The 23610-nt window shown below is 38.5% G+C and overlaps 1 protein-coding gene across 3 annotated transcripts in view; it reads left to right on the forward strand.

Moving 5' to 3' along the window:
• The window catches only part of ACO1 (aconitase 1), a 36364-nt gene that overhangs the window by 4951 nt on the left and 7803 nt on the right, over positions 1 to 23610 (forward strand). The window contains exons 1-15 of one of the 3 annotated variants that reach the window (XM_075210884.1): positions 766 to 866; positions 12750 to 12863; positions 13185 to 13353; positions 14445 to 14582; positions 15419 to 15488; positions 15715 to 15898; positions 16173 to 16312; positions 16681 to 16852; positions 19319 to 19419; positions 19805 to 19921; positions 20135 to 20294; positions 20961 to 21096; positions 22249 to 22333; positions 22537 to 22693; positions 23178 to 23302. In XM_075210884.1, coding sequence (XP_075066985.1) covers positions 12767 to 12863; positions 13185 to 13353; positions 14445 to 14582; positions 15419 to 15488; positions 15715 to 15898; positions 16173 to 16312; positions 16681 to 16852; positions 19319 to 19419; positions 19805 to 19921; positions 20135 to 20294; positions 20961 to 21096; positions 22249 to 22333; positions 22537 to 22693; positions 23178 to 23302 — 1851 coding nt within the window. In that variant the 5' untranslated portion in view covers positions 766 to 866; positions 12750 to 12766. Of the gene's footprint in view, positions 1 to 765; positions 867 to 9856; positions 9913 to 12749; positions 12864 to 13184; positions 13354 to 14444; positions 14583 to 15418; positions 15489 to 15714; positions 15899 to 16172; positions 16313 to 16680; positions 16853 to 19318; positions 19420 to 19804; positions 19922 to 20134; positions 20295 to 20960; positions 21097 to 22248; positions 22334 to 22536; positions 22694 to 23177; positions 23303 to 23610 lie in introns of those variants that run through there. The other 2 variants (XM_075210881.1, XM_075210882.1) reach the window with 2 other exon arrangements.

Below are 23610 nucleotides of genomic sequence, written 5' to 3' on the forward strand. Positions count from 1 at the left end.
ATGTGTAAAAACATATTAACCGGCATTAATGTTATAAAGAAATCTGCTAATAAGGATGAAGGAGTTGTGGGCTGCAAGTGAATGATTGGGGGGGGGGTCTGTTTTCCCTCACTGGAGTAGAGAGTAACTGTTTAAGAAAACAATACAGCAGTTTACATGCATACTGCATTTACTAATGCAATGATCCAGATCTTTCATATTCATTAAGTACAATAGACCATACATTGTATGTGTTACTGTGAACAACCCATTAATGTTCAATTCTGCATAAAACTTACTGGTCAAAACGAGTTTTACCAATGTAGGTGTATTTTACCTTTCACATATCGGCTCTAAAATATTGCAGTGTCAACAATGAAAAAGCAACTATTGCATAACATTTAACAGGCTTGTATTTTTAGCTGTGTCGTAGATTTATTGCTTTATAAAATAACTGATAAACCGAAGCAATACTGCATTGCAAACATGTGAAAAATAATATAGTCATTTCTCTTCCGATTATGTTTTGAAAAGGGTGAAAATGCCTGTTATGTGTCTGTTCATTCTTATCAAGGGAACATAGAGGCATCAGACTTGTGGGCCTCTGTGTGTGTGGGAGGGACCATGGATGGGCTGTGGAGTCCTGCACTGTGGATAAGCAGCTGACTTCTGCCTTCCTGTGTTCTCTGTATCAGAGCCAGTCATGTTTCACCTTTCTGTACTATGTATGGAGAGGCGTGTTCATGACCGGAGGGTGGAGTTCACTGCAGTGTGACTTGTCAAAGTCTGCTAACTGATAGAGATTTGTTTGCCCATAGCTGAGAGGGTACAGAGGCTGTCTTTTCTGTCCTGATGAATATAGTGACAAGACGGGCTTGTTCTCTCTTGTGAGTATACCACCTCCTCACCCACATCTGCTTGCACTGCTGATTATTAGTAATAGGGTTATATAAAAACATGACATGTTCATACCCTCACATTGGCAGGAGATCATTGATTTTATTTCTATTTTTTCTGACTATGAAAAGCTTAACTGTGTAACTTCACTATACTGTATATACTAGGCATGAGTTGGAAATGATCACATAGCTTGTACTATATGGTGTGCTTTAAACACTTGTGGCTGACCTGGCTGAAATTCCTTTCCTAAAAGTGTAATGCACGTCCCTTCCCTTTCACCCACATACTGTAAACTTGTAAGAATGATTCTTCTTCAATTGATAGAACCTGTTTGAACCTCAGTGAAGAGTTACCAGTTATAAAGTCTTTACTTCAGTGTATTTTTTTGTTTGTTAATTTGTTGAAAAAATGCTTGTGACAGCTATTATATGCCTGAGGCAGTCATGATGCTTGTTCATAAGAGCACCTTATCTTTTGAAGTAATCTTCTCGTTTACCTCTCTGTCCTACTAATTTAAATGTTTTTGGGCTTACCTTACTGATATTACATTTACTTTTAGAGTATGTGATTCTTACTGATTATTCCATTTGGTGCTTGGTTTGGTACTCAGTTACTCTAAGGCAGTGTTGGCTAACCTGAGACACTACAGGTGTTGTGAAACTACAAGTCCCAGCATACTCTTCCAGCAATAAGCTGCTATATATTGGCAAAGCATGCTGGGACTTGTAGTTTCACAACATCTGGAGTGTCACAGGTTAGCCAACACTGTTCTAAGGGGTGAATTCAGTTAGCTGCTGATTGCCTCCGGCACGATTGTGAAGGGACTCCGCAACGATGTATCATTGCAGATTTCTCGCGAGGAGAAATCTGCAGAGGTACCGTAGTACCTAAAGAGGGGTGCAGCTACGATGTTTGGTGGAACATTGCAGCTAATTAAATTCCCCCCCCCCCTAAGATTGCAAGTAGGTGCAGAGTTTGCGCTGAACCACAGCAACCAATCAGAAACTTCCTTTCACCGTCCAACTTCCAGTAGACAGATAAAAGTTGATTGGTCATTTCAGTTTAGTGCTGTTTTTGTTTTTTTGTTTTGTTCCCTTTCTTTGCACTGAAATTCTTTGTTCTATACAAAATAATGACAGTTTTCAGCTACAGTCACTGCTTCGTCTTCATAAACAAGATGTAGGCTCGGGATTATAGTGGATGCACCTGAATGCATCTTGAGACAACTATTACTAGTACAAGAGAATTGGCCATAAGGCCAATGTTTGCAGATATGCAATTTATAGCTGGGCCCTTTAGCTGCTATAGAAGGTCACCTGTATGATTCCACCCAGTGGTGGAACAGCCATTGGTGCTGCAGATGTGGTGCATCGGGGCCCATGGAAATAATGGGTCCTGCTGCATGGTAGATGCAGAGGGCTGGGGGCCCCGGCTACCACCTCCCTGCACCGGGGCCCGCAGCTTGTTAGTTCCGCCAATATGTTCTTTTTAAAGACAGCGCCTACTAATTTGAGTTGTGTGTAGCCAGTGGTGCCCCTATTCCAGTATGACTTTTTCTTCTTTTTTTTAATAATAAGATCGGCCGGTGTTCATGCATTATGGTTCATTGTATGGACTTATTCGCAATCTTTGGTAATGATTTGTAGCATAAATTATTGATTTCTGGTAATGATAGTGAACTTTGTAGAGAACGCTATAGTTCGTGCAGTGTATAGATTTTTTTATAGTGGGTGTTGACCGTTTTATAGTGTGTGCGGATTCTTATGTTGTATGTTGGGGGTTTAGTGCAGTGTGTGGGAGCACTTCACCTAGGGGAGAATTCAATTGGCCGCGTTACTGGTAAAAGTAACGCGGACTGCGCATTTTTACCGTTATTATGTTAATAATGCGCTCAATTACCGTTATTACGGTAGAAAGCCGGGTTAAAGTCACCCTAATACCGGTAATATCTTTAACACCGCGCTAATTTGGAGGGAATTGAATTCTTCCCCCCTAGTGTTGATATTATCATTATTGTTTATTGATAAAGCAGCACAGGTTTGGATTGTGTGCAAAACATTTTACCTCATTTTGTGATTGTTGCCTCAACCAGTCCTGAGCAGTCTCATGATTGGTCATGAGACATTAGTTCAGCAATAACTAACTTCTATATGAAAGTTTTGGTTTTGTTAATCAAATGATATTTTGGACAGTTATATGCTCCTTGTTGGGTATGATTTGCAGTGCATTAATTAGTTCATGTTTAAAAAATACATTCATGCCATCCAAGCCACACCCACTATCATGCATATTCACAAATATCAATATGCCTGATGACCTATTCCTCCCAAAAATGTGCGCGCTTCGACATTTTTGGGGACAGTTCATTTCATATTGGAGTTGATTGTAGTTTAGATTACAAGGTACAATGTTTGCAGTCTGTAGTTAAGATTGCAATTTTACAATGATCCTGTATAAACAGATGGGCAGAAGTCATGCAGTTTGTACATGTAGCTAGGTAGTTATGTTGTTTTGTGAAAAATGTCTTGTACATAAACATACTTTACTGCATAATCTTTCTATACTTTCCTAGGATCATTACAGGATGTTATAGAGCTTGCAAAGGAAAATACCATCTAAACTTTCCACTTGTTTCTTTCACCAACACCATCCATGCTGGACATAAACACAAACCAACTTCAACCAATGTATTAATTCTTAGAAACAGGGATTCTGAAGATATCTTTTAGGTTTATGTATATGAAAATCATGTTGGATAAAAATTGCATCGACTTAGTTTCTTATTTTACTGCAAATTTGTACTAATATAATAAGCTGGTAAAATGGAAACAATTTTGTGTCTCATACAAATAGAGGTAGTTTATTACATAAAAGTTTTCATGATTTAATTATTTGCAAAATGTCACATATTTTAGGACCGCTAAAATCAATATTTAAATCATTCATATAACACAAAGGTGGAATTCAATATTTAATCTTACCGTGAATTTTTCATAAAGCTTTGTAAAAATGTAATTTGGTCTTCACTATCACTGCTGCTAATATAGGACACAGGGTCAAATGATAAAGCACAGGTTGCTCGCTGTCATTTCAATGGCAGCTGCATTCTGTACAGAGATTTTTTTTTTGTTACTTAGAAGATTGATAATCTAGTTACACGTCTGGCTTTACCCTGGCACAGTAATGTAAGATGGTGAAGCACCACCATCCTGCTCAATGATTGCTTTCTCTAAATTAATGTTTCTCAACTCTGTACTATAGGGACCCTAACAGTGCATATTGTGTGAATTTTCTCTTAGGTGCACAAAACATACAGTAATGCAGTGTATTGAGGTTGTGTTTGAGAAAACACTGTTTTGGTAGACTGTAGAGGAATCATGTTGCTGAGGATTAGTTAACTTTTTGATAATCTGATGGGCTGCGCTTACAAACTGCTGGTCATATACAGTTAAGCAATAGTAAAAACACCATTTGGCATAAATCCTTAATTGTTTAATTTAATAAAAGCAATCTATAATAAATAGCAATATGCTTCTCACAGAATAGCAGAACCACTAGCTCTTCTAATTGAATTCCAATATTTAATGACATTTAAACTATGGGGCAGATGCAGAGTTGGTCGCAAAATGACTGTAAACTACTCAAAAAAAAACAAAACACACACATTACTAGCTTTTTTCTGCCCATGTGGTTTAAGCCAAGTACTCATCATCCGCGTGTAGTTGCACCTTGCCCACCTTATGTGTGTGTCTGCATGAGCTTGGCCTGCGTTTCCACGCCACTTCCCTCCCCCACTCTGCCTCAAGAGACACAGATCTACATTATTGCACCCTTTTTTTTTCTACATACGGTAGATACGGGGCCAGATTCATTCATGAAAGTAAGGCAAAAAAAGGAGTAAATTGTCTCCTGGACAAACTGTTACAATGCAAGGGGTGCAAATTAGTTTATTATTTTGCCCATGGCTTAAATACTGGCTGTATTTTCATGTAGTACACATACTTGATGGCTTTATTTTTGCACTGAAATTTAAAGTTGACCTAGGACAGGGGTTGACAACCTTTTTGCTATCAGTGCACCGGCAAAAATATTTTCAAGCCCAGGAGTGCCAGTTGTACACATAAACATTGTGACAGGATGGATCACCTATGACACCCTGTCTGTTGTTGCTGGGAACCGGCTGGGCTTACTTTGCCACCGTTCACTTTCGTTATCCGAAATGCGCCCTCTAACCGCAGTAGGAGGGGCTTACAAATGCTGCCACCACTGGACTCCTTATCGGCATCCAGTACCGGGTTCCTTCTGGGTAAATATTACTACTAGGGTACCCCCTCTCAGGTACACCTGGGCTGGTATCCCTGACTGCTTACGATGGATCAGGGTTGCTGCTGTGTATACAGGCTAAACAGGTGTTTGTCACTTCACATAAAGACTTACTTAGCATTTCCTGCTATCAGCAAACAGACTTTCTCTAGCAAAGTTACAAACCCAAATAATGACATTTCCATACAAAACACAGCCCAATGTAACACGATAAATGCATTTCAAATTATACATTGGTGCCTGCACCTCTGGTTGAAAAAATAATTCTACAATACATTATTTCTACATGATCCAGCCACAAATAAGCTATTTATAAGTGATCCAGTCACAAACATATATATTGATTAGGAAGTGGGCAGATGCGGGAGAACGCCCTGCTCGTCCGGGAGACCTAACCAGTTTTCGTGAGTCTCCCGGACATTCCGGGAGAGTAGGCAAGTATGTTTTAAAATTACCTCCCCCCTCCAATGCAACATGCTTTTGCCAGGGTGCAAATTCACTCCTATTTTTTGCTTTCCTTTCCTTAATGAATCAGGCCCATGATGTGCTCTCGGGTTGAATACAATCTAAAAACAAGTTGTGGTAGTTTCTTTTTCTTGATGTTGTGGTGGAGGTGCACCTTTAATCTGTCCCATGACTGAATAGTCCCGGTTCATCACAAGAGCTGCCCTTCTGCACAGTTTTATGTCGCTTCTGGATTCTTTTAGGAGAATATATTTGAGAAGTGAGAATTAATCTTTGATACAGTATGGTGTTTTGTGCTGCTTGTAAGAGGGAAATGGGATGGGCCATGTTTCTGCAGTGACATGGATTTTTGCTGAGTCATTGGCCACGCACTGCTATTGTCATTTTTGTTGTTTTTCAGAAACCTTACTGATCTGTCCTTTCCTTGTACATTATAGTCACACTTATGGTATGGACATTAATTAAGTGATATTCGCCAATGAGTGGTTGTTTCTCTATTCTCTTCCAAAGTTCTGGCACACATTACTATATATACCATACTTGCCAACATAGGCAAGTTGTTTCCCGGGAGGTCCGGGGGGCAGGTGGGTGTGTGGGGGCGGGGCTAGAAGAATTGCATCATTAGCACCGCCCCCAAAACGGGCATCACTTATTTTTGACCAATAAAAACGGGGCAGGGTCACGACAACTTGTGCACAGCATCACTAAGCCCCGTCCCCTCTATTTAATTTACAGAGGCGACCGAGATTCGGGAGAAGTGACTGCTCTCCCGGGAGTCCCGGAGGACTCGCAGAAATTCGGGAGTCTCCCGGACATTCCGGGAGAGTAGGAAACCATGATCTAATATATCAATTGCCACTTACACTTATGTGGCTGTTTTCTTTTTTCACTTTGCAACCTATGCTCAATCTGTTTAGCTTTCCCTTGGTAGTCCATAGTTAGTCCTTTGAAATACTTTTCCATTTACATAATATACATCAATACATGAACAGCTTTAGATTGCTACTTTCATTCGTGACAAAACTGGGCATTTAGAAGTTCTCACTTGATTCTATGCAATGGGGAAGATTCAAGTTGCTGCCAGGTCCCTCACTGTGTCTCCAGAACAGTCCTTAGAAACACATCGCCTCGATGTTCTGACGGAAATCTCCGTTGATTTCCCCTCGCGTCCCATAGAGGTGCGCAGAAAAATGAGAGGAGATTTCTTAACTAATTTTGAATACATAGACAGGCGTGTTTTATTCAGCATAAAAGTAAGTTATTTGTGATATTATGCAGCTGCAGTTATAACGCTAATTTAACTATTTTTTACTGCATATAATTGGATGTGAGGGAACTATTTGTATTCACTTTGTTGTATCTTTTTACAAGGTATTACATTATTTTATTTTGTTAAGTCACTCAGTTTATTTATTTAGGTTAATTTTAATGTACAGCTAACTTTATGCTTCATTTAAAAAAAAACAATAAAAAAAAAAACATTTTTTTATTAAAAATTTTTTTTCAATAATAATTTTTATTAGAGTTTACAGTGTACAAGGTATACAAAACCCCCCCACATACATTAAAATAAAGGAAGGAGGGGGTAGAGGGGGATATAGGGAGGGAATGGAAGCACACCCTTGGGGCTCAGAGGTTTGTACTGTGTAATATTATAATTTCAAACATGGTATATGGATTATGCATTATCAGCCCTTATTGAAGACTTACTGGGGGGAGGATATAGGTGCGTTTGCATTAACCTGGGGGTCTGACACAGATATATAGTCATTCCATGGAAACCAAACCATATGTGGTGAGGAAGCCGAGGAAGAGTATGGGACACCTAGTGTCTCCATGTCACAGCTTATCTGTGTTTTAGCTATTACCTTGGCAACCTGGGGCAAAGTTGGGCTTCTCCAAGCCTGAGCAATCACTGCCCTTGGCGCAATAAAGATATGGCCAGCTATGTATCGATCACTATATGACAGTTGTGTCGGAAAGAGCTGTAAAAGTGCCACCCTGGAGAAAATGGGATTGATGTCTTAATTACCTGAGATACCATAGTATATACTGCAGACCACAAATTCTTAACAATAGGACAACTCCAAAATGTGTGTATAATGTCACCTATCCCTCCACAGTTCCGCCAGAAGGCTTTTGACTGCATTGGCTACATCTTATGAAGCTTAGTGGGTGTCAGATAAAGTCTGTAAAGTAATTTATAAAACATCTCAGAGGGATTTAAGCATGTTGACATTTGGTATGCATGTCGAAAAATTTGGTCTCATTGGCTCTCATCTAATACCATGCCTAAATCTCTTTCCCAAGCACATTGAGATGGGAGCTTCGCCAATTGGGTCCCAGAGTTGAGAAAGGTATACCAACAGGATATGGCACCTCTATTTGTCCCTGTCACTAGTCTAGCATAAAGATGCGATGGCGGGTGTTGTAGAGAGAGGTGCTGAGAGCGTAGTGATGTTAACCAATGACAGACCTGTAGATACTTATAAAAGTCCTGATTTGCTATATGGAACTGTTCCTGTAATTGCGAAAAGGATAGAATAGTCTGATCTAAAAATAAAGTTTTAACAGTGGTAACCCCTTTAGCAAACCTTTTATAACCTTTTTATTATTATTACTGCAAGGTTTTTTTTCTTTTTTCTTTTCTGAAACCAAGCATTTGGAACCTCTAGAAATCCTGCATTTGCTCCTGTGTCTCAGTGATTTTTGTTGATGGGATTGATGCTTTAACCACTAAGTACACAATAAAATGTCTATAGTTTAGGATTCAGTTTTTAGCATACACCATGTACTTGTGTTTGCATATCATTTATTGAAGGGGAGTATAAAACAATAGAATGGTATTATGCTCATGTTTAGGGTCCAATCATATCATGGACTCCGATATGGTAAATCTGAGGGCACAATTTATGGGCAACAGGTCCCCCTCACACCCAATGCTCTCCTGTTGACAGTATTTCCACTTGTTAGTCTATGACTGGTGATATCTTCTGACCATGTTTACTGTCCAGCCATAATCTGTGTGAATACTTCATTCAAGCTTTATCCTATAATGGTATGTGATGCTTCTCTTTAAAGGTAATATTGTATCAATTTGTGGAATCATATGACTGCAAAAAGCCCCTGAAAATTCTCAAATGTAATTGTAACTTACCCTGGCCATTGCATGTTGCCAAATATTGACAGCTATGCTACAACAGTTATACTGTATTTTACTACTGTTGCTTAATGTATACATAATTTCATATAATCCAACAAAATTTTGTAGTGCTAATGATCCTTCTAACCATTGTTTTTGCTGTTGGTTTTTTTTGCCTCTTACTCAGGCATATCATTTCTCAGAAGACTGTTAAACTGTTGCCATGAACTTTGTCCCTCTTTTATATACAGCAACTAGTGTAAATACAGAAACTACTGTTTAGCTGAGCAAGCATTTTAGTGCTTTACCCCATGAGTTACAAATTGAGTCATCCAACAAATGTCAGAGGTGCATTTTGAGACAAAAATACAAAATATTTTTTTCTTCATACCTACAGTATTAGTTTGAAACACCACCTGCTAAGTAAGACTACTTTGACAATAAAAATACATTGTGATGACAATGAGATGCCATATTCAGTCACTGAGATTTCAGCAAAGTTGTCCACATCGGAACGAATTGTCTGCTCTAATTAGAGGCTATTCATTTGATACTTGCTTATGAAATCTTGTGAGCCCATTGTTCTCAAGGACAACTTATCAGTGGAAGCCAGTGTGGCCACAGCTAAATGGTGGTGGGCACACATGAACTTTCAAATGAATAATGTGCACACACCAGTCAAAATATGACTTTCAAATAACTGCACTAATTTGTTTGGGATTATTTGTCTATATTGGGTTACACCCATTTGTAATTGTAATATGCCCCCTTCTCATTACAACCACCATAGTAGTAGATTGCATTTGAGTGGTTTGTAAAGTAGCTCCAATATCACAAGGATGTAATGCAGGACCCACAGTATGTGACACGTTGTCTCATTGTCTTTTAGTGCCTGGTAATTGTTTATAACATTTAACGGTCGCCAGCCAATTGCTTGTGACTGCGTGTCAATGCTCCACTGATGCTAATAGGTTTTTTCTTTGTTACACATGATCTTGAGTGTGTGTTTAAGCAAATTTTGTTTTTTCTTTTTTTACATTTTTTTTGATGAACAATGGTGGATACTTATTTTACAAACAAAACACATGGTTATAAACATGAGTGTAAGTCAGGCTTGTTAAACTCAAAACATCAAGTGTGCCAAATAATCAAAGACTAAGATTGTGTGGGCTGCAAGAAAAAGTCTTATACAATTTTGTAATATTATTAAGAAAAAACAAAAATAAAGTTTTTAATGTTTTCTTTCCGATGCTTGACACTGTGCCCTCCATGCTGCTTTTGCTCCCCTTCATCTGTCTCCCTGTTTCATACTGTGCCCTCCATGCTGCTTTTGCTCCCCTTCATCTGTCTCCCTGTTTCATACTGTGCCCTCCATGCTGCTTTTGAGTGGCAAAACGGACAACAGAAACGAGTGCAGTATCTGATGTGTGATCTAACTAGAGATGGTCACTGACTCCCGTGTTTTGGTTTTGGATCTGGATTACCTTCGTGTTTTGGTTTTGCAAAACCGCCCTTGCGTGTTTTGGTTTTGTTTTGCTATTTTTGAAAAAAATAAAAAAAATTTGGTCTAAAATAACCTAATTTAGTGCTCCACCAGTTTCTTAGATAAGTGAGGTAATTCTAAAGCTAATAAATTATGAAAAAAACAGTTTAATCCCTGGTAGGCCGTCCTTAATTCGAACACTTGCCTGCAAATTATACAGACAAACCTGGTTGTCTACCTCCTCCATCTTTGATTATTGGCAATGTAGCCATCGTCTTTGGGTGTATATTACACCCTACACTTGTAAAATTAAATGGACCACGGTGGTTTGGTGGCTATCTATGCCCCCCTCCGCCCTCCACTTGTAGTTCAATATAAACAAAGCAGCCTGCACAGACTGTGGAACTAGAAATTCGAATATACAAAGAAATGGACAAAGGCAGGTTGGTATCTGTCTGCATCAGATCCCCTCTCCACTAGGAGTAAAATAGAAAACTATTCAGCCATTATATAATCTAGAAAATAAATAGAAATTGAGAAAGGCAATTTGGTATCTGTCTGCATCATAATCATCAACATCCTCATTAGCGCCTTCGTCACCTCCACAAATCTCCCACTCATCCTCTTCTATTTCCAAAGTGGCATCCTCAATTTGTGTATTACCGGCTACACTCAGGCTGTTCAGGTACACATCAGCAGAACTGCTGAAAGGGCCCTTCTTTATGGGTACACTAACAGAATGCTCACGATAAGACATCCCACTGTTGGATGGACTCTCCACAGGGATTGGTGTCATTAGTGAATCAGAGCAAACATTATCCTATAATGCCTTACTGTTATGTTGCAGCTCGGCTTTGACGTGTAACAGTAGTTGTGCATCAATTGTAGACTCGGTAACTTTTTGGGATCTGCCATTAATAGCCAAAGGTGAAGACCTCATTCTCTTTTTGCCACTGAGTGTGTAGAATGGCATGTTGGCAATTTTTTTTTTATCGGCACTTAACTTTTGCTCAGTAACGCTTCTTTTTCGCTTCAACACAGTAAATTTTTTTGGGGTTTTTGTTTTTTTGGAATGATTTGGAACACTGTGTAGTTTGACATCGCCTTGCCCAGATGACGTACTGGGAACACTAACATCAGGACTGGTCACAGAACCTGGTTGCTCATTCTGATCATATGTGGACTGCTTTGAATTCATTCTGAGTGCAAAGCACTTGTAGTGGTAAAAATGATTTGTTAAAGATACTGCTGACAAATATGACTTTTGACAGCCAGAAATATTTATGCACAATTATGGGGGACACCACAAAAGCACTGGGGAGTGCCAAATATTAAAAAAATAAAATAAACCTCTATCCTCCTCTCTTTTCTAGCGATTGTTTACAGCAATTGAAATAAGAATATTGTATTCTCTGTCCCTGCTCTAATCAGCCGGTGACTACACCCTGCTCTCTCCCTCTGTCAAATGGCGATGGATTGCTGTGGAGGCGTGTATTTATAATCTTGAAGTATCGCGAGAACCGAGCCACGAGATCCGACGACGTCACGATTACGTTCGGCCTCGATTTGGATTCGGAGCGGGCGGGAGAGTACCGAGCTTCTCAGCTCGGTATTCAAATACCCAAAGTTCGGGTGGGTTCGGTTCTCGGGGAATCTAACCTTGTGCATTTGCAGACTCAAAGGAGCCCAAAGACATGCTCCTAAGTTATAATACTGTAGTACAGTGGATCCCAAACTTCCTCAGTTCGAGGCACCCGTAGGGTCTCCATAATTTTTTCATGGCACCCCTAAGTCAAAATATTTACCAAGTAGTCCCCCGTCCTGCTTACTCAGCCTACTGCTGGCCCTGGCCGCGGCACCCTTGTGAGATCGCCGCAGCACCCCAGGGAGCCGTGACGCACAGTTTGGGAACCACTGCTGTAGTGTTTTACTGGCTTGGCTTTTCACTATTGGGTTTCTCCAGAAGATGATACAAAGAAGCAATACAATAAGTCTATAGCTAAATTTGGTCTCTGTCATCACAGCAGCAGCACAGCCTTACACTATTCGCTGTGTATTATTATACCATTAGTTTAGCAGGAACGGTCAAGCAGGTTTTATTATAAGTGCAAAAAATAAGAATAATTTGTTTGAGAAATAACATTTATGTAAAATTAAAAACACTGCATTTGGGAAATTTGTTGTGATACGAATTTTACTTGTGTAATGAAAAGATGGAGTGAGCCACAAGCAAGAATGTCAGAAGTCACTGCTTACATTGCCAATACATTTATTCTTGTCTTATTTATTTCTTACACTCAGTTATATCACTATATCCATCAGACATAATTACCCTATACCATTCCGTGGTAAGGTTGAATAGCTCCCCATCAATGACTATTACATTTCATAAAAATATATTTCGACAATGACTTTGCCTGCAATAGCTGAAGTTAATATTATGATATCTGTCAACAGGTCTTGAAACAAGAACTATGAGCAACCCCTTTGAACAATTAGTAGAGGCACTCGATCCTGCCGAACCCGACAAGAAGTTCTTCAATCTCCACAAGTTAAATGATGCAAGATATGGTATTTGACACATTTAATAAATATGAACTATATTGAGTATTATTCTTATAGTTTTTGATCATTAATATATGTGAATTGATAGCATGTGTAAACACCAATGTAAAGTGCTCTCGCTGTAAAAAAAAAATGCACATAAGCCATTAACAAAATATTCCAGTGTCAATCTGCATTTGATTCACATTCGCACCACAATAAATGTGATGTTATGTAGCATTCTATCTGCTTTCCATATTGTTCATCCCAGTGAACTGCAACTTCTTGTGCTATTTCTTCGTGGCTACCACAGCTTACTGTAATTCTAAGTGCACTCATTTCTCTTAGCTCGTCTGCCCTTCTCCATTCGAGTCCTCCTCGAGTCAGCCATCAGGAACTGTGATGAATTTCTAGTAAAACGTAAGGATGTTGATAACATCTTGAACTGGAAAGTCACTCAGCATGAGACTGTGGAAGTCCCGTTTCGCCCAGCAAGAGTTATCCTACAAGACTTCACGTAATTATCATGTATTTTTGATATTGGTAATCTTCTACCACACACTACATACCTCTGTTGCGGGATTCATACTATGATAATATTTGTACTAGAAACTAGAGAGTGCTGCAAATTGTTCTATCAGCTATAAGCAGGGGTGGAAAATTATACTGTCGTAGAACATTATCACTTTTCTCAAGTGAATGGATTGAAACCATGATGCAGATATGTTCCCAGGCAAAAGCCATAGACCAGTACTCTTATAATTGTTCTCTTCTAGTCTTGTAATTTTATAAAAGATACAAACCGATTAACTTAAAAGAAAGGATAAAACAAAACAATAAAACAAGCCACTTCCACCATGTATAAAACACCAAAACAAATGAATTCTCAATTGTTTATGTATTGCTGCACATGCAGTGATTTTATAGGCATGGTACAGGTACAGTGCATATTTAATCATTATTGACAACAACCAACCATAAGTTTTTAACCCCAGCCACCTTTGTTATAAAAGTTCTCTCATCATGAACTACAGATATATATAAGATCTTCATAATTTGCAGTCATGTTGGTTTACCATGTTCCAGCATCCATATTTATAGTTGCGGTGGTGCGGGCGGCGCCGTCGCCCAGGGCGCGCCTACTACCTGCCTCCAAGAGACAGAGAGAGAGAGACATTCACTTTCAAGACTTTGAAGCTTCAACCCTTAATCCCGCAGTGGAATGCTTGTCCGTTCCACTAACAGGAAGTTCGGCATTTGGAACGCAAATGCCGAACTCCCTTTGAAGCTTCAAAGTCTTGTAAGTGAATCTCTCTCTCTCTCTCTCTCATGAAACATGTCACAATATATTAATCTCACTTAAACCTACACATATTAACTGCATAAAATATTACAATACCTATCGCTATATATTTTTGAACTATACCACTGTGTGTGTGCATATAACAATTATTTCACTAAAGTGCTAGCCACACCCACTTCTCAAATGCCAATCCCACTTAGATGGGGGGCGCCAGTGCCCTGTCTTGCCCAGGGCACTAAAATTTCTAGTTACAGCACTGGTTGCGGTAAAGAGAGATTCCAGTAATGTCTCATTTTTGTTCTTAGGGGTGTCCCTGCTGTGGTGGATTTTGCAGCCATGCGGGATGCAGTCAAGCGTTTGGGAGGTGACCCAGAAAAAATAAACCCTGTTTGTCCTGCAGATTTGGTGATTGATCACTCCATCCAAGTTGATTTTAACAGGAGGTGAGACTGTTCCAGAGCCTTCTGCTATCTTTTTGCATGAGTTGAATACATGTATCACTGTATGTCTATGATCTGTTTGTGTAGGTTGGGGTAGTATGTAATTGCTTATGGCTATGGGTGTACTTTTGTGGAAGACGGTGTCTAATGGTCTCAGCTGTGCAGGTGAACTACACAGTCTTTATCTTCACTATTGAGCTGAGATTTTGGACCTGGTCATAGTCATGGCCCAATCCATATTATGACCCGGATTATAGGCCTCAACCACTTAATGATGCAAAAACGGGTAATAAAAATTAAGTTTAGTCTTTCACATTTACATATTGTATTGTTTATTTTTATTTATTTATTTTGAAAATTTACTTTTTTATTTGTATGTGAACTTTTAAACTTGTCAAAATATATATAAATATTACTGTTTTAGTTTGGCTTTGTACAGTACTGGGTAATTAATCAAAGCCATGCTAGTAATTACTCACATACTGTATATGTGATCCCCTGCATATTCTCTGCCTAGGAAAATAAGACCTAAATACATTGCGTAATGTTCTTACAGCTCTCTATATTGAAAGGGGTCAAAGCCTTTGAATGTGAGCATTGTGCTCAGGGATATAGAATGACAATATAAACAGTATTTTCTAAACCCAGATTACTAGTTCTGACTATGAATGCTTGCTGTTAGTGGTAGTGCAGCTTTCACAGAGTGGAATTATTCTTAGTAGTTTATGCCTCTTGTTGTAGTAACCTTCTCTTTCAGCAGACTCACTAATCATTTCATGTTTCAGAGAATTAAAAATCCCCTTTATCTGCACGTCTTATCTTATCCTTTATTTTTTTAGAGATGACAGCTTACAAAAGAATCAGGAGTTGGAGTTTGAAAGGAACAGAGAGCGATTTGAGTTTTTGAAGGTTAGTATTTCAAAGGGTATATACAGTGGGTAAATACATGTTTACACGATGGTTTCAGCTTGTGCGATGTGCTTTAAAATTCTTTTTGTATTTGTCAAACGGAACTGTGCCACCTTTGCACTGAATAATGAAGGTGTGTAGTTATTGTTTTCGACCACAAAATGCGTTTTAAGTTCTGTAACTATAGATGGGATTGTTGTTGACTTGATGCTGATTTTAATTCCAGTGGGGCTCCCAGGCCTTTCAGAACATGAGGATCATTCCTCCAGGCTCTGGCATCATTCATCAGGTTAACCTGGAGTATCTGGCCAGAGTAGTGTTTTACCAGGATGGTTTCTACTATCCCGATAGCCTTGTTGGGACGGACTCGCACACCACAATGATCGATGGTCTTGGAGTCCTCGGTTGGGGTAAGTGGAACCTCTGCATTATATTTAAGTGCAAGGGTTGTTACGAGGTAAAGATGCACCCTTATGACTCGCATGGCAGTGTTATTGAAAAAAAATAATTGCACCTCATCTTTTTGGAAGCAGCATTGCTTCCAAAAAGTTTATATTTGAACTGAATTGGACATTGTTTAAATGATAATATAATAATAATAAAAATAATCTCAAGACTGTTTTAGAGGAGTTTTTTTGTTGTTGTTTTTTTAATATTTGATCTAGATTTGAATTGTTTAACCAGGTGTCGGGGGCATTGAAGCTGAGGCTGTCATGCTTGGCCAACCAATCAGTATGGTGCTTCCTGAAGTAATTGGATATAAGCTGATTGGGAAGCCTCACAATTTGGTGACTTCTACAGACATTGTGCTCACAGTTACTAAGGTATGCTTGTGGCTCTTGTTTAGTTTATTTGCTTCAGTGCTGTAAAATTGTACAAATATATATTGGCTGCCATTCATAGCAAAACAGTCTGAATGAGATTAAGGAATGACCGATCCGCTGATATGGGAACAAGCACACTTGTCCACTCACAAAATGTGGGTTATTAAGTTGAAAAAAATCCAAGGGTTGAACCATAGCATATAAACAGCATACAAATATAATAGCTGACTGATGCGTTTCTTCAGATATGTTTATAAAGAACTAGTTTTCAAAGGTTCAGTGAGATTTTGTTCTGCTATGTTGATAATAATTTGACAGTCTTCTATTTAGCATTTCAAGTAACAGTGGTGTGTTTTAATATATTGTAGCACCTCCGTCAAGTTGGTGTTGTGGGAAAGTTTGTGGAATTCTTTGGTCCAGGTCTTGCACAACTCTCTATTGCGGATAGAGCTACTATTGCCAACATGTGTCCTGAGTATGGAGCCACAGCAGCATATTTCCCTGTTGATCTAGTCAGCGTGCAGTATCTGCAACAAACAGGTATGAATGTCCCCTCAAGTTGGTGAAAGAAAGGACATAGAAGTAGAACTGGGTGATTTATATTACTTCGTTTAGCAGCAAAGGAACCAAATTGGACACAAAGAAGCACAACCAGACTTTTGGCATCATGCCACAGTCTAATGAATGGCAGCCTTGTTGGCCCTAGTGTTAATTAAGCCAGCATCTACTAAGCTTAGAAATTACATTTTTGACATCATCTAAATTCCTAGGACTAATAATTTATGCTCTGCTTATTATCCCTCCTTTATGTTCCTGGTCTGATGTGACATGGGAAACTGCATTCTTGGTGGTGGCCTATGTAGGGATTTTCTCTTATGCAAAGAAATAGTTTTAGATTACATTGAGATTAAACATTTTTGAGAAATGGTAAAGAATTTGTATGTGAACTTGATAAACTCCTTGCAAAACAAGGCAAGGGAAACAGAATAATGATTATGATGTTGTAAGCTTTCTCTACCATTTGTGTCATTTTGTCTAATTTTTCCAACCACAGAATATGATTTTTATTTGGAAATAATATTAATGCCACCATATTTTTGAATACCACTTACTTCTAGTCATCCATAGTCAGAAAGTTGCATATTTGGCTGATATTTTTTCACATAAGGGATGTCTTAGGCAGATAAAAGCCTAGTAATGTTATCTATAGGGCCTATGTGTTAAAAAAGAAGAGCAGTCCGCCTGTTACTCAGTCAGGAAGGAGGGAAGCCAGACTAGGGTCAGTGGACCGTATCCACAATGGAGCTGTGCCTGGTTTTCTGGGTACAGCTGCTTCTGTATATGCTACTCCTTTTCTGCTCTTGGGCAATGCTTACACGGAACAAAAAATATCCTTTTGCACCTGAGTAATTTCTAGCTCTTGACATCCGATCCCAGTGGGTATATCAGTACGCCAGAATGCCAACGTCTCTCAATCAGCCATTTATATCCAGAGGGTGTAGAATTGGAAAGACCAAACTTATATCCAGCCACATGGTTGCTGTATACATATATATATGTATATATCTTAGAGCACCTCCATCAGCTGCTGAGAATGACCTGAGGTAGACCATATGGCCTCAAGGATAAATCAGAAGGTTAATTTTTGCTGTGCATGCTCACTGGATTCTCAAGTGTTAAAGATGAACGTAATGGTGATCTTCTCATACTGCCTTACTGGCTCTTTAAGCCTTGATCCTAAGAAGGAAAGGATTATGAGAGAGTTATATAGACAATGGACCTTCATTAGATTGAGAGTCCAGCTGGTAAATGCAGATTTGCACCTCGGCAAAACTACTTTTGAGCTGCAGGGGGAGGTGCATCCTAAACTGGCCTCAGAGAACCGGATTGATATGTAAAGTAAAAATAAGTAAGAAATCTGGTTACCTAAAATATGTTTAGTTTTGCCAACCTTTTATAGAATTTACTAATATAATTGTAATTTGCTTTATCAGCTGCATTATATAAAGCAACATGCAATTAATGTTGTGCCCTTTTTAACTGCTGATTAGCAATGACAGAGCTACAGAAAAAAACACCACAGAAAAGCTAGAATTTACAATGAATAAAATGATACAATAAACCAATAAAAACGTAATGTCACAACTCTTATCCTATCGGGGAGCTCCAGCTTTGAGTGCTGGAGGGACGGTGCAAATCCCCACCTGGTTTGCAATTATTAGAGCATGCAGCCTGAATATAAAAATAGCCATTATTTAATCCAAAATATTATTACTCCAATACAATATCAATATTTTCACTCCTGTCTTCCTTCAAACAACTTCCCCGGCGTGGGACTCTGTCTTACAAATTCCAACAAGGCTGTCCTAAAGTGAATTTATTTCCATTAAAAATAACATAATTTCAGCCTGACTCTGGACTCTCTATGCTGTTTTCCTTCCCAGAGAATCTAAGTAGTAATCCCCTCTGAAACTTTTATTGCCCCTCTTCTATTTATTTGTTTCTCCTCTTAAAAAGGAAGGATAGGGACAGGGAACTGTGGGGATAATTGGGAAGTGTGTTCTCTTTTTCTTTCAGTCTCGGTGGCGACCAGTGCCCCCCCTCCCCCCCCCCCCCCCATTATATTGTTATAAAATGTTATAGTTTCTTGAGTATTCTGGATGACAATTGTATACTTACCTGTTGGTTTATTGTCAACCTCTGCCTACTTTATATATTTGCTTTTCAAATATTTTTAGCTTCGTTGACACATGCTCATGACATGTACTGTTCTCTGTTTATGTCTCTCGCCCCGCAAATGTACTAATTGTTGACTCTTATCTGTACATGATTGCTATTTTTTCAAAATAAATAGTTATAAAAAAAATAATAACATAATTTCACATGACAGCTGAAACTAATCTGTAATTAATCGCTGACATATCTTATTGAGCCGCCGTGTCATTACAAACAATTATCAGGGTAAATTTCAGGAGCATGTGATAATAATTAGTATTGTTGTTATAGGTCGTGAGGACGATAAAGTAAAATACATTCAGAAGTACCTAGAGGCTGCTGGGCTACTCAGGGACTTCAACAATACAGACCAAGATCCAGATTTCACCCAGGTAAGATCAAAAACCTTCAACATTTGATTCCTGAAAGTAAAAAAGTAGTAGTCAGACACACACTTTCAATGTGTAACTATTTTTATGGCACTGCTGTGTACTTTGTACCTCTAAAGAAAAAAAATACACAGTATACTAATTACCATGAAATTGGTAACTCATGATGTGTAATATTTGTGTTTCTAAGGATTAGTAATGTTACCATTACATCAGTTTTATAGTTTGGTGTGTTTTATAATTTTTGTATGGCTTAGCAGTCTGCACAGATATATATTGGCGAACGTGTATTGCAAGGAAACTATTGGTTGATTGACTTGTCAGTGGTTGTCCCCATATAATACCTGGTAAATTGGGTATTTGTACTAAGTAGTACTTGTCCGCATAGGTGGTGGAGTTGGACCTCAGCACTGTGGTGCCATGTTGTAGTGGACCGAAGAGACCTCAGGATAAAGTCGCCGTTTCTGACATGAAAACAGACTTTGAGAATTCCCTTGGAGCCAAGGTAAGAACATTTACTATTCTGCTGAACTCTGAATAGCAATTGATTTGCAGTTAATTTAGCAGATTATATGACAGATTGCCTATTGTATAACTACACTTGCATTTTGTCTTCACCTTACCGATTTTTCTTAGATTTTTTAGGAAGTTTGAATACTGTTTATTGTACATATTTACATACTTTAATGTTGTGATTCTTTTATCTTATGTGCCACAGCAAGGGTTTAAAGGTTTCCAGATTCCTCAAGGACACCATGCTGACAAAGTGAAATTCTCCTACAATGAGGCTGATTATGAGCTGTCCCATGGCTCTGTGGTTATAGCTGCTATCACTAGCTGCACCAACACCAGTAATCCTTCTGTTATGCTGGGTGCAGGTGAGTAGAACTTGTCCTGTGTACACTGATCCCTACCACTATGATCAGTAGAGCTGCTATTAGGCCTGTCATTACAGAAACTATGGGAGACAATATTTCTTAACTTGGTTAAAATAAACTTTGATGTGTCTATATATTATACTGAAGATCTATAAAAGGTATTATAAATCTAGAATAAGTAAAACAGTAGTTTTCTACAATCATACTTTTCAAAACATGCAGTAGTTCTGCAATATTCTATAATGTGAATTAAGTGGACTATCCACAATTTACTTGTAGAAACAGGTTTACTCCTCATATACAACAGAATGTTGTTAATATGTGCTTTAAAAAGGTATACACTTATCTGTGTGGAGTTTGTATGTTCTCCTTGTGTTTGCATGGGTTATCTCCGGGTGCTCCGATTTCCTCCCATACTCCAAAAACATGCTAGTAGATTAATTGGCTGCTTTCAAAATTGACCCTAGTCTCTGTCTCTCTCTCTCTCTTTTTTTTTTTTTAATACTGTAAGCTCCAATGGGGCAGGGACTGATGTGAAAGAGTTCTCTGTACAGCTCTGCGGAATCAGTGGCGCTATATAAATAAATGGTGATGATGATACACTCCAGATCAGTATCTCTCAACCTACTGTTCCACTTTTGATATTATTTTTATTTCATCCATTAGGGCTATTAGCCAAAAATGCTGTAGAAGCTGGACTGACGGTGAAACCTTATATCAAGACAAGTTTATCTCCTGGCAGTGGTGTCGTGACTTACTACCTTAGAGACAGCGGTGTTATGCCTTATCTTTCCAAGCTTGGGTAAGCATATAGATAATTTAGTGTTGGAACTACCACGATCCCAAATAGGTGCCCAGAGCCAAGTCACCACTTATGCAGATGGCAGACATACCTGTCACCATAACTGACCCCACTTGTCATTGACAGCCTGTGCGAGCCTGTGAACCCGGTGTTGTGGGCAAGAACCATTGCTGTTTGATTGAACTCTGTGAATTTAACATGGAATTGCTGGCGCTCTCATATACAATTGAGGAAATCCAATGATATCTTCAAAATATTCTCTGGAAGGATAGAGCCCTAGAGGCATAGGGGAGATGTCTATCAAATGTCATCTGCTTGTTTTTTAATTAGATCCTGTTCAATGTCAGTTACTGTTAGGTCCAGACTAAATTGATTTTATTTGTGCTGATAATAGTAGAGACCAAATAAAGCCATCTCTGACTATCCCCTCATTATAGAATTTAAAAAAAATAATAGTACTATACCCTAGCTGTGAGTTTGTAGTTACACAAATAAAATAACTGTTATCTCTGACCATTCGGTGAGATAGTCCAAACAAACACCTTAAATGGAAACTAAACCTTATACACATAGGAATTGTGTCTGTCTTATGTCGGTAAAATAATATCCTCATTGTGATAGAAAAAATTCTGTTCTATAGAGATAAAACCTACAAGAGCATTTTTGCTGTCCACTAGCATTACAGTCACGCAAAACAGTAGATGTGCAATTTGTGAGAAGATTTTGGTCAATTAAAGCCTTTCAATAGATCTCCTAGGACAAAAATGATTGGTCATTTTTATGTTTTTCACAGGAGATATATTTGACAATTTGTTTTTCTCCCATCAGCCATCATGGCAGCAAGGTGATTTTCTCACATGAGAATATGTGTCTGTGAATCATGGATGCTACCTCTCAGTTTTTACCTATTATCATAAAAGTGGGGTGTTAATTATATTACAGGCCACCAAATCGAGCTTGTCCCCCATGTCAAAAGTTGTCAGCCCTTCTCTGGCCTAGTGTTGCTATGATGCACTTGCAGCCTTTCCTCTGTGGGATAAATAAATAACTAAACCTATGACCTCATACAGCTTTTTTAAAAAGATCATATTAATTGATCATATTAATTTTTTTGTAGTATATTTGCTACATTGAATGTATTTTTTTGTCAAGCTTTGATGTTGTAGGATATGGTTGTATGACTTGTATTGGAAACAGTGGTCCCTTGCCTGAAACTGTTGTGGAAGCCATTACTCAGGTACAGTATGGCATTCATATACTATTTATTACAGTATTGCACAGTTGACCATATAGCTCCAGAATTGTATCAGAGAGTCGTAAGCCTTTAGACATTGTTTTCTTTTTAATATCTACATTTATCTATATCTTTAATAAACATCTGACATTATTTTTTTTAAAAAAAATGAATCTAACTACTGGGGTCTGCTTGTCTTCCTGCAGGGAGACCTAGTCGCTGTAGGTGTGTTATCTGGTAACAGAAATTTTGAAGGCCGCGTTCATCCAAATACACGCGCAAACTACTTAGCCTCTCCGCCTCTTGTCATTGCCTATGCCATAGCTGGGACCATCAGGATTGACTTTGAGAAGGAACCTTTGGGTAACCATTTTCCCTTACACTCCTGTCTTTCTGCAGCTGGCAATGTATCTTACTTATTTATCTAGTGTTATTTCGTCCTATCTAGATGTAGTCCATGGTTTCTCAACTTGGTGACTACACAGAACAGATTTGCAGATGTTATTGTGGTACAGATGGATTTATCAATAAGTTGTTCTTTTTGTATTCAGCATAGTGGTAATCATGGCTGTTATTGCCAGATTTGTGTGTAGCTCAGTTATATAAAAATGAATGTTTTTCATTCATCTCCAAATCTCACAAAGGTTAGTGTTTCTTATAGTGCTTCTGATTAGGCAGGAAATGCTGACACCGAAGGGCACACGTGTAACAAAAAGGAAGCATTTCTGAAACAAGGATGTTTTTTTTTTTTAATGTACTTCTGTATATGAATTTACCATTTGATAGCAGAACATTTCCTATAAATGTTTAATATTATAATTTACCCCTGTGTTGCAATGTCTCATAGGTATTAATGCAGATGGTAAACCAGTGTTCTTAAGAGACATCTGGCCCACGAGGGATGAAATACAGGCTGTGGAGCGCAAATATGTCATCCCTGGAATGTTCAAAGAGGTGTATGAAAAAATTGAGGTATAGACTGTTTGGTTTTTTTAACACTGTAACCGCATACCATACACAAACAAGGAGGTCAGCTTATTAATAGAAGTGTGGATGTATTTTCCCCACAGGGCAAGAAAAACTACTGTAAAATTATTTGATTTAAAATTATTGTATTTGTTGTTCCTCTTAAGACCCATGTGACCTGTTTCTATGCGTTTTCCTATCCCAGAAGACAGGCATTTCAGCCGGTTATGGGTCTTTGTGTAAGAACATCTAAGAGTTCAGAACATCTTCTCTGTATTTTTTGTAGTTTTAATGCTTTGAATTCTAAACTGTTA

This window comes from Mixophyes fleayi, chromosome 1, assembly GCF_038048845.1.
Source record: "Mixophyes fleayi isolate aMixFle1 chromosome 1, aMixFle1.hap1, whole genome shotgun sequence".
Classification (NCBI taxonomy): domain Eukaryota; kingdom Metazoa; phylum Chordata; class Amphibia; order Anura; family Limnodynastidae; genus Mixophyes; species Mixophyes fleayi.